General features: G+C 41.6%; 1 protein-coding gene across 2 annotated transcripts in view; it reads left to right on the forward strand.

Moving 5' to 3' along the window:
* CUL1 (cullin 1) overlaps positions 1-11,648 on the forward strand; it is a 99,336-nt gene extending 87,688 nt beyond the window's left edge. For both annotated transcript variants that reach the window (XM_056520558.1, XM_056520557.1), the window contains exons 17-22: positions 1,016-1,108; positions 2,715-2,762; positions 4,635-4,717; positions 4,950-5,055; positions 9,885-9,998; positions 11,079-11,648. In XM_056520558.1, coding sequence (XP_056376533.1) covers positions 1,016-1,108; positions 2,715-2,762; positions 4,635-4,717; positions 4,950-5,055; positions 9,885-9,998; positions 11,079-11,159 — 525 coding nt within the window. In that variant the 3' untranslated portion in view covers positions 11,160-11,648. The remainder of the gene's footprint in view (positions 1-1,015; positions 1,109-2,714; positions 2,763-4,634; positions 4,718-4,949; positions 5,056-9,884; positions 9,999-11,078) is intronic.
* Positions 11,649-11,879: the final 231 nt, after the last annotated feature.

Raw genomic sequence — 11,879 nt, forward strand, 5'->3', positions numbered from 1 at the left:
CTTAAAGACAGCATGACAAATAAGCTTACTGCAGAGCTTCCCTTTTTGGATTTTGTCCATTAAATGGGCACTGTCATTCATATGTAGATAGATATAAAAAATGTTGTACATCTTGGCAAAATAGTTTTTCTAATATACTTCTTTATACATTTTTCACATTTTATGAAAGAAAACTGCCTTTGAAAATACCACCACTAGGGGTCCCCATACCTCCTGGGACACTGAGTCCCACAGCAGCATGAGTGTGTCCAAGAGTCATGGACATGAGATGGCTGATTGACAAGGCTGCAGGAGGAACACAGCGTGCAGCATCACTGCTGTAACACAGAGTTTTACCAATCATGTGCCTCCAGCTTTTGCAAAACTACAACTCCAAGCATGCCTGGACAGTCAAAGGATGTCTGGGCATGCTGGTAGTTTTAGTTTTGCAAAAGCTGTAGGCACACTGCCTACCAACTATACCAAAACTACAAGTCCCAGCATTACACGACTGCCTAAGGATGACACAGGACTGCCTAAGCATGAATGACATAAGACGATGTAAGTTATTCACCTACCATATTGTCTTTGGTAGAGTACAGGCAATCCCCAATAATCATTGTGTGTGTACAGCATAAATCCAGAGAGGAAAGGGTTACAGAACAGGGCTGCCAGGCTCCCTATAGAACAATCAAACGAGCAGAGTGAGGGAGGGGGAGGAGTCATCACAGTGCAGGCAAGAGAAGGACACGCCCCCTCCCTTTGATGAGATGGAAAAGACAGTAGGCAGCTGTAATATGCTATTTTTTAGTGAAATATGGGTGACTGAGACATACAAATTATGTGTACAGTTTTTTTTTCTTCGGTGGAATCTGACCGGTATGCTATAAATGTATACTATGAAATCTGCATGTGACACATATACCTTGGATTTTTTTTATTTATTTTTTTTTTAACAAAATGTGGACTCTGCCTTTTGTGTTTTAGTGTCTGTTCTGTGTGATTTGTTAAAGTTTTACATCTTTTTGGGTTTTAGGCCTCCACGTTCCAGATGGCCATTCTCCTTCAGTATAATACAGAAGATGCCTACACAGTACAGCAGCTGACAGACAGCACACAGATTAAAATGGTAGACTTCACTTTAACTCTATAATTTTTAGGGTATATAGAAGGGTACATTTAAACTCATAACCCCTTTATCCCATGCAGGAAAGCTTTAAAAGCTACCTTGTTTTGTTCTGATGGGTGTTTCTTTGCTAGTGACCCTAAAGGATTACAGTCATTAGGCTTGTTGCCCACCCATGTCTAAAGTTTTGATTGCACTAGGTCTCACTCTTGAGACCCTGCTAGATTGCTAGTTAGAAGCCAGGGACATGTGTGGCAGCAAGCTGCTGGCTCCACGACTGTCGGTCAAATCCAACTTTTTCTCTGTCTAAGCAGACTTGTACGGAAAAAGGTGCGATCTACCAGCCAGCTGGGGAGTTGAGAACGCTGGCCCTATATGCAGTGCCTCACACAGAATATATCCCATCAGATCACCTCTTCTCCCTATTGGAGCTTCTAATAGATTTCCCTATCTTGAGCAGCAAGCATAGGGAGACCATGAATAAAGTTCTGCTGTACTTCAATACTTATTCATATTATTATCCATATTGGATAATAATATGAATAAGTAACACAGAGATACCTGCACATGGTGCGTCTTCACAACGTTCCAGTGAAGCTCTTGGCAGATAGTACATCATAAGATGATAAAAAGGTTCTCTGGTGTAAAACCTGAGGCAGCACTACTGATACATCTTGTTCGGATTTCTGGCAGAATTAGTGTTGTCATGGGGTCAAGGTTTCCCGGAGCTACAGACATTCTTCACTCTTCTTATTTGTCTCTTACAGCTTATGTACTACTGAAACTCTTGATAGTATTCTGCTGTATGTGTTGAATAAACAAATAGTGCTTTAAGTGTCTAGTCAGATGTCAGCAATCATGTTCTTTGGGTTTTTAGTTGCTAAAAGGCACATTTTCTATGTACTAGTCTGGCAGTATGTCCAAAATTCTGTGCTGAATAATTTCTTAATATATCTATATAGTGGTCAAAACCTCATATTTCTAATAGAGCGCTCCAAACACCCATATGTGCATAGATTTTATAGGTTAGCCTGCAGAAGATATGGTTTCTCATTGAACCCGGTAATTGAACAGTTATAGCTCCCACTAGTGGGGACTGTAGGCAACTAGCATATTTGCTCAGATTTATGAAACTGGAGCAATTGTCCCACACCAACCAATCACTGCTTAGCTTTCAAAATTTATCAAACTCTGGTAAAGTGAAAGCTTTGCTGTGATTGGTTGTTGGGGTCCAAGGGGGAGATTTATCCAAACCTGTTCAGATGAGAAGTTGCTGAGTTGCCCATAGCAACCAATCAGTTAGAGTCTTTCATTTTTGAAAAGCCTTGTTAAAAATGAAAGAAGCGATCTGATTAGTCACTATGGGCAACTCAGCAACTTTTCCTCTGGACAGGTTTGGATGAATCTCCCCCACAATCTCTCCAGTTTTTCTCATTTTGATTAAACCAGGGCCTATATCTTCCATATACAGGATATTGGAGCTCTGCAGCGGACTCATAGAGCATTGTTAATGTAAGAAATAAGTCTACACAGATTAGACAACCACAAATGTCATTTGGCTCGATTGACAGGTTTACTAGTTATATAACAATGAATGTTACTTTTACAGGACATTTTGGTGCAAGTTCTACAGATATTATTGAAGTCAAAGTTATTGGTGAGTCTTTATGTCAAATTAACATTATACAGTAAAGTGAATTAGGGATTAAAAGGGAATCCCCATCTCAACACTTTTGGCATATCTACAGATCATGCCATAAATGACTGACAGATCCAGTTCTGTAACTCTGTAGTCATGGAAACAGTATAGCTTTCAGTGCTATGTTGTTTAGCAACTCAAATTAACCTTTGTAGATGTTACGTAAAATATGTAAAATATCCTACTCGTTTTTAGCTTGCATCCAGCATCTTGGTCAGGGCCAGGAGGCCCTCTATCTCATTATAGGTGCAGGTCCCAGAGGTGGGACACACATCCAATATTTGTCATACCTGTGGATGTGTCATAAATGCTGAGATGAGGGTACCCTTTTTAACAGATTTAAAGAGCACACACTAAGTATTTAAAGGGGTTACCGTGGCAAAAACTACGTTTTCTTGTGGGCTGGGTGTTGTGTAAAAATTATAAACATACTATACACACCTTCTGCGGTTCCCCCGTAGCTTTTGTGCAGACGCTTCTGGTCCTCTGTGGGTCTCTGCATCTTTTGAGTTTTGTGCCATCCTGAACCCACAGCACCTGCCCACTAAACCAATCAGATTAGCTGAGCAGGGAGGCCCTGTGGCAGCAGTACAGAACATGGGAGGACTGGAAGCGCCAGCATAGCCACTGCATTGGATTGGTGTTGGTGAGTGTAGTGGGGGGTATCACACATGCCGGTCTTCAGATATAATCTGCTGGCATTATGTTCATCATTGCATTTATTTAGAGGTGTGCACCTCCTTAATAAGTCTGCCACTTTTAGCCATCAGCTAGTATAGTTTCAGCTACAACTTACACTAGATCACTAGAACTGCCCACTTGCACAAAAAAGGGGTACTCGGCCCCCTAGATATCTTATCCCCTAGCCAAAGGATAGGGGATAAGATATCTGATCGCAGTAGTTCAGCCACTGGGGCCCCCCGCGATCTCCCTGCTGCACCCGGCATTCGTTTAGCATGTCGGGTGCAGTGCCGGAGGCTTGTGAAGTCACAGCCACGCCCCCTCAATGCAAGTCTATGGGAGTTGGCGTGACGGCCGTAACGCCCCCTCCCTTAGACTTGCTTTTGAGAGGGGATGGCCGTGACGTCACTAGCCTCCGCATCGCCAGTCATCTGGCACGGAGCGAACTTCGCTCTGTGCACCTGATGTCTGTGGTGCTGCAGCCGACATCAGACCTCTTATTCCCTATCCTTATTCCCTATCCCCTTTAAAAGTGATGAGGGCAGCGTAGAGTGTCAAAAAGTCACAATTGTTTGCCCGAAATGTTTACCTTTTCAAGCCTGAAGGCAGATATACTGGCTCCATAAATTCCTCCCAATATGTTTCATGTTTTTATACCACCCCAGCCAGGGAGCATATTTTACTTTTGCCTCGACAGGCTGTATATACACATTTGTGAATATATCTTGATTATTTTTATTATTTTCATATAATTTTTATATATATATATATATATATATATATATATATATATATATATATATATATATATATATATATATAAATATAAATAAATACTTTTTTGTTTTGTTTAATTGGATCCTCCAATGCTGCTTTTTCATGGATGTACTTCACACTGAAAACTATGGGAAAATAGGGAACAAGTTAATGAAGATAAATTACGGTATAAAAACTAGATTTTACATTTGCTGACTATATATAGGTAACAACGTTGGAGCTTTTTACCCACAATGGATCAGCCTCCATGTTGGCATTCAGCATTTACGTTTACAAAGAGACAGCATATGTATTTTGTATCATCTTCGATATGTTTATTGTATGTTTTTGCCCTTTTCAGAAAATGTGATGAATTTTTGCATTAAACTATAGGTGTTAGAAGATGAAAACGCAAATGTGGATGAAGTGGAATTGAGGCCGGACATATTAATAAAGCTGTACCTGGGCTATAAAAAGTATGTTCCTAGACGTAACCACAATAACATTTTGGGAGGCTCCTGAATTCCTGGCAGGATTAAGTTACTGTTTACCATCCTATTACAAGTATATAGTTAGGACACATGTAGAATTGTTTGATGCAGATTTATTGTGCTTTTGTAAAAAAAAAACGTTTTACTTTATATCCAAGTGGGGTTCCTATCTGATGTATTTTCATTTAAAAAAAATTTTTTTTATGTGTCTCTGCAGTAAAAAGCTTCGAGTGAATATTAATGTCCCAATGAAGACAGAGCAAAAACAGGAGCAGGAAACAACGCACAAAAACATTGAGGAAGATCGCAAACTGCTCATCCAGGTAATGTCCTATTCTCCCAGGGACTGGTAAAGTCCAGTCTAGGTATTGATCCAGTTTCACCAGCCTGTATTTATGGATAAATAGATTTTTGACTGGGCACAAACTAGGACATTATAAGAGATGCTTTAACTCTCTAAAGATAATCTGCATCACTTTCACTAAGCTATTGGTACAGGCTTGTAGTGCATGGTTATTCTCGTTTTGTGATTATTCAGATTTAGTGCACTCAAGGCCTGAGTGCACCGTGACTTAACCGGCATGGATATTTAGAATATACACCCTCCTTATGTATGCTGATAGATTTCATGTGACGGGGTGGGCGATAATGTGACAGGGATAATGAAAGGGGGCGGGGATGATGTGATGGTGGGGGGGGGGGGGATGTGGCAGGGGAGGGGAGAATGTGGCAGGGGAGGGGCAATGTGTAATAGGGGGAAAATGTGATGGGAGAAGAGGGGAGAATGTGACGGGGGAGATGTGAAATGGGCGGTGGGCATAAAATGGGTGAATAGTTGTAAAATGGAGGAGATTGGACATGAAATGGCGGGATTTCAGCATTTATTATATCGCATTGCATATCGAAATCGCAAAATTTAGGCCCATAACCGCAATCGCACATTTTCCCAATATTGTGCAGCCCTAGTTGTTGATATGTTGGAATACTGCCCTGCAGCCCAGTCTCTTTGAGGGAAACCTGAATGCCAACATGTATTGTGACATGCTAAAGCACAACATAATCCCCTAAATAACTGCAGCTCCCCGAGCCAGCAGCACTCATGTAGACCCAGACCATGCTACTCCCACCACCATACTTGACTGTGGACAAGACACACCTTTTTTTTTTTTTTTGGTACTCACTTAATTGCTACCCAACATGCTTGACTTAATCTGAGACAAATAAGTTTATCTTGGTCTCATTAGACTACAGAACATGGTTCCAGTAACCCATGTCTTAGTCTGCTTGTTTTCAGCAAACTGTTTGCATGTTTTCTTGTGCCTCATCTTTAGAAGAGGCCTCCTTTTTGGATATATGGAGGAGAGAAAAAAGCTCATAACACTTAAAATTTTGCACCTAAAAATCTGTATTATGGCTTATCTTTTGCGCCACTAATTCTACTTTGTAATGATATCAGTCATTTTACCCAAAAATCTACGGCGAAACGGGAAAAAAAATCATTGTGCGACAAAATTGAAAAAATACAGCCATTTTGTAACTTTTGGGGGCTTCCGTTGCTATGTAGTAATTTTTTCGGTAAAAATGATACCTTATTTTTATTCTCTAGGTCCATAAGGTTAAAATGATCCCCTACTTATATAGGTTTGATTTTGTATTGCTTCAGAAAAAAATCATAACTACTTGCAGGAAAATGTATACGTTTAAAATTGTCATCTTCTGACCCCTATAACTTTTTTTTTTTTCCCCATGTTCAGGGCGCTATGAGGGTTCATTTTTTTGCGCCGTGATCTGAAGTTTTTGTCGGTACCATTTTTGCATTGATCTGACTTTTTGATCGCTTTTTATAAATTTTTTCATGATATAAAAAGTGACCAAAAATACGCTATTTTGTACTTTGGAATTTTTTGCGCGTACGCCATTGACCATGCGGTTTAATTAGCGGTATATTTTTTTCAATATTGGACATTTCCACACACGGCGATACCACATATGTTTATTTTTGTTTTTATTTACACCGTTTTTTATTTTTTATTATTGGAAATGCCGGGTGATTCAAACTTTTATTAGGGGAAGGGATAATTCAAAGGGTTAATGATTTTTTTACACTTTACTTTTGCAATATTATAGCCCCCATAGGGGGCTGTAATATTGCATTTACTGATCTTTAACAGTGTTCAATGCATCTCCATAGGGAAGCATTGATCAGCGATCGGACTGCAGGATGTAAGGTAAGAGACCTTCCTCCTGTAGTACAGCTGTTCGGGATGCCGCGATTTCACCGCGGCGATCCCAAACAGCTCCCTGAGCTAGCCGGGCACTTTTACTTTCACTTTTAGCCGCGTGGCTCAGCTTTGAGTGCGCGGCTAAAGGGTTAATAGCACACGGCACCGCAATCAGTGCCGCGCGCAATTAGAGGCAGGTCCCGGCTTCACTATGACTCTGAGCCCGCCGTGATATGATGCGGGGTCACCGTGGGACCAAGGACTTACTCATACGTCCTTGGTCCTTAAGAGGTTAAGCAATGGTGCAGGAACTTGCAGAATAGGTGAGGATGAGGGTTTCCTGGCAGGGATGCCCTTGTCTGTAAAAATCAGACTTCTGGCTTGAAGCGCTAACCCAGAGATGACATGACACAAGCTTTCTTTTTGAGTGGTCTTTATTTCACAAAAACGAAAAGACAATTGGCTGCAGTGAACAACGCGTTTCAAAGGGAACCCCCTTCTTCATCAGGTCAATCCTTTTTGGTTGACAGCCATGTAGACCAGTTTGATGCCTTATGCGGCGTATGATCTAAACACTGACAGGCTGACCCACCCCCACCCCTTTAACTTATGCAGCAATGCTGGCAGCACTCGTATGTCTATTTCCTAAAGGCAACCTATGGATATGACACTGAGAACGTGCACTCAACTTCTTTGGTCGACCATGGCGAGGCCTGTTCTGGGTGAAACCTGTCCTGTAAACCTCTGTATGGTCTTAAAGGGGTACTCCGCCCCTAGACATCTTATTACCTATCCAAAGGATAGGGGATAAGATGTCTGATTGTGGGGGTCCTGCCGCTGGGAACACCCACGATCTCCCTGCGGCACCCAGCGTTCATTTAGAACATTTGGTGCTGCGCTGGAGGCTCATGATGTCACGGCCATGCCCCCTCATGACCTCACGCCACTCCCCCCTCAATGCAAGTCTTTGGGCGGGGTCGTGGCGGATAGGGGATAAGATGTCTAGGGGCGGAATACCCCTTTAAGGGTCTTGACAGTCTTATAGTTTAGGCCATCTTTATGTACAGCAACTATTTTTATATTTTTTTTTCTGATCTGAGTCCTTTGCTTGAGGTACCATCATGGTACCACCATGGTACTACCATGTTAAACTTCCAGTGACTATTATTATAGAGTGTGGGAGCGATAACATTAAATTTAGGACACCTGCTCCCCATTCACAGCGGAGAACTTATAATGCTAACGAATCGCATGACATGAAGGCGTAAAAATGGCTAATTGAGCCCAGTTTCGACATTGCCACTTAGGGGGTGTACCTTTTTTTTTTGCCAAGGATTAGAAATTAAAGGGGTTATCCAGGAAAAAAAAAAAATTTTATATATCAACTGGCTCCAGAAAGTTAAACAGATTTGTAAATTACTTCTATTAAAAAATGTTAATCCTTTCAGTAATTATGAGCTTCTGAAGTTAAGGTTGTTCTTTTCTGTCTAAGTCCTCTCTGATGACACCTGTCTTGTGAAACGCCCAGTTTAGAAGCAAATCCCCATAGCAAACCTCTTCTAAACTGGGCATTTCACGAGACAGGTGTCATCAGAAAGGACTTAGACAGAAAAGAACAACCTTAACTTCAGAAGCTCATAAGTACTGAAAGGATTAAGATTTTTTTAATAGAAGTAATTTACAAATCTTTTTAACTTTCTGGAGCCAGTTGATAGATATAAAAAAGTTTTTTCCTGGAATACCCCTTTTAAGGCTGACATTTATCATAGTCTTTAGACTGTTTTTTTGTCTAGAAAAGGCGCCTTTTTTCCACCATTTGGTTTACACATTTCTGCTACTTTTGAGTTGCTATCCACTGATTTTGGCAATACACATGATATGGAAGGATTTTATGAACTGCGCCTTTTTGTGAAATGGGCGCAAAGCCACTGAAAAGTCTCAAACTACACCAACCCAGACAGAGAGAAATTTCAGAAAATGTGACCTGCACAAAATTTATCATATGCTCTGACCATTTAATAAATGTGGTGCTCCTACACATTACCAGCACACAAAAAGTGTAGAAAAATGCTGCACTTACACCTACAATGATAAATGCCGGCCTGTGAGTGTGTTCACTCGTACAGCATTTGAAGCGGTGTTCAGTCAATAAGTTAACATTGAAATCTACAGCACAAAACCTGCAGCTCCTAAGGGGTACTCCAGCGCTTAGACATCTTATCCCCTATCCAAAGGATAGGGGATAAGATGCCTGATCGCAGGGGACCCCCGTGATCTTGCACGCCGCACCCCGTTAAAAACAGTCCCCGGAGTGTGTTCGCTCTGGGCCTGATTACTGTCGATCCGCCCCCTCAATGCAAGCCTATGGGAGGGGGTGTGACCCGTGGACTGATTTTAACGGGGTGCGGCGTGCAAGATCACAGGGGTCCCCAGCTGCGGGGCAGGACCCCCGCAATCAGGCATCTTATCCCCTATCCTTAGGATCAGATAAATTCTGAGCAGAATACTGTACATGTGAAGGGGTTATCCTGGATTAGAAAAACAATGCTAATTTCTTGAAAAAAGAACAGCACCACACCTGTTCTCAGGTTGTTCGTGGTATTGCAATTCAGTTCCATTGAAGTGAATGGAGCAAAGCTGTAAAACCACACACAACCTGAGGACAGGGACAGTGCTGTTTTTTGAAGAGATTAGCTTTATCGTATTACTGGATAACCCCTTTGATGCAATGTAAAGTAGTGAGAGTACAGCCATTAGAGGGTCATTTTTTCAGTGTTGTCACATAAAAATAATATAAAAATATTTACAACTGTGGTGTCGGCGAGATACTGTACAAGCAGTAGTAAAGCATTCTAAATTGAACTATATTAAAAATGTTAGTGTTGTGTTTTTGTTTAAATTTGCCTTAAATGACTCTTGTTTTGACACAGGCTGCCATTGTAAGAATCATGAAGATGAGGAAGGTCTTAAAACACCAGCAGCTTCTTGGAGAAGTTCTGACCCAGCTGTCTTCAAGGTTCAAACCACGTGTTCCAGTTATCAAAGTGAGTGTGGTCGAATGACCAGTTTTTCCTGGGAAGGGTCCTTCTCGTATGACATACAAGGGGTGGGGACTAGAGGACTAGATCTTAATCTAGCAAACCACTTTACTGTACTGTCTTCCTGTTCCTTCAGCTGTCAGTATTCTTAAGCTATCTGGCAGAAAAAGTTTCAGAAATGCATAGTGTTTATTACGTCAGTCTGTACATGTATAAAACAGCGTCCACCAAATGTACTATACACATTCTATAGAAGTGCTTCAGCTAACTCAACAGCCTCCCACTGTGCTTGTATATCTGTTAAAGGGGTACTCTGCTGCTCAGCGTTTGGGACAAACTGTACCGAACGCTGGAGCCGGCGTCAGGAATTTGTGACATCATAGCTCCGCCCCATGGATTATTGATCAAAAATATAAAGTTCTGGCAGTTCTGCAGATAATACTAACCTCTGATTTGGCCCTTTAACTTTGTCCAAACTGAGCTCTGAGTTATTGTAAGACATACCTACTGGCAGAATAGTCAGGAACAAAAGAACATTTTAATTTGTTTGAATGCGCAGAAGTATCTATTAAAGGGGTACTCCGGCCCTAAGACAATTTATCCCCTATCCAAAGGATAGGGCATAAGATGTCTGACCACGGGGGCCCCCGCAATTGCATCGGCACCCACCTCTTTGAGCTACACAACGTGCTGCTGGGTAACGACCACGGGGCCGGAGTATCGTGACGTCACAACGTCACACCCCTCCAATAGACTTGCATATCGGGGGTGGGGTGTGACGTCACACGGGGGCGGGGGCGTGACATCACGATACTCAGGCCCTGTGGTCGACACCCAGCAGTTTGTGAACTGGCAGCACTGAGTGCAGTTCAAAGAGGTGGGTGCCGAATGCAAGATTGCGGGGGGTCCCCGGCGGCCAGACATCTTATCCCCTGTCCTTTGGATAGGGGATAAGATGTCTTAGGGCTGGTGCCACCTTGTGGAAATTCAGCTACACTGCATTGTTTCTCTCCTGACAAATAGACAGGATAATGTACTTTTCATCTGTAACTTTCAGTCTCACTGTTTTTGTTCTTTCCCTCCTAGAAATGTATTGACATCCTAATAGAAAAAGAGTATCTAGAGCGTGTGGATGGAGAAAAGGACACATACAGTTATCTGGCTTGAATGAAAAGAAAATTTTATACATATATTTAGAAATTGCCTGGTTAAATGTCATTGTGTGACACTCTGCAGATAGTTGTGTGATGGAAAGTATGGTGACACAGGAACTTCATAGGAGCGGAATTGCTGCCACCTGGTCCATCACTTTTTAATCACACAGGAAAAAAAAAAGGATGCCCAAATGCCAGCCTCGGGACTGACACAGTTTCAAGCATGTAAATATGAATTATATGGACACCAGTGCGCTTTAATTTAAGAACTGAGGGTAGCCTGTACCCAAACAGAACAGATGTTTGCATGCTACCACCTCCTTCCTTTTAAATCAGTACATTTTGGCTGTACGGGCAACAATGTCAATGGAGCTAGTCCCTGGTTATATTGGCAGCACAATGAGTATGAATGGACCTAATGTAATCTGCTATGAAATACCATTTGTATAGTGTGTTTAATTTTTTTTATGTGTGTATGAATAAAACAGATAAAATACACAAACCCCTTATGTGGTCATTCTTTCTCCCTCTAAAATTATAAATGTGTAAATTCATTTATGGTCTTATGTATGTTTTGGTTGGAAATCCTTTTCATGTCACTGTTTTAATCATGGAAGATTGTCTACAGAAAAAGTCCTTCTGATTCTTCTAGTCTGCTCTATATGCCCTGCACCCAGTCCCGTTCTATAACGTGGGGTAATAGCGGATCGGTCCTGGAGGCTAATGAAAGCGT

This window comes from Hyla sarda, chromosome 5, assembly GCF_029499605.1.
Source record: "Hyla sarda isolate aHylSar1 chromosome 5, aHylSar1.hap1, whole genome shotgun sequence".
Lineage (NCBI taxonomy): Eukaryota > Metazoa > Chordata > Amphibia > Anura > Hylidae > Hyla > Hyla sarda.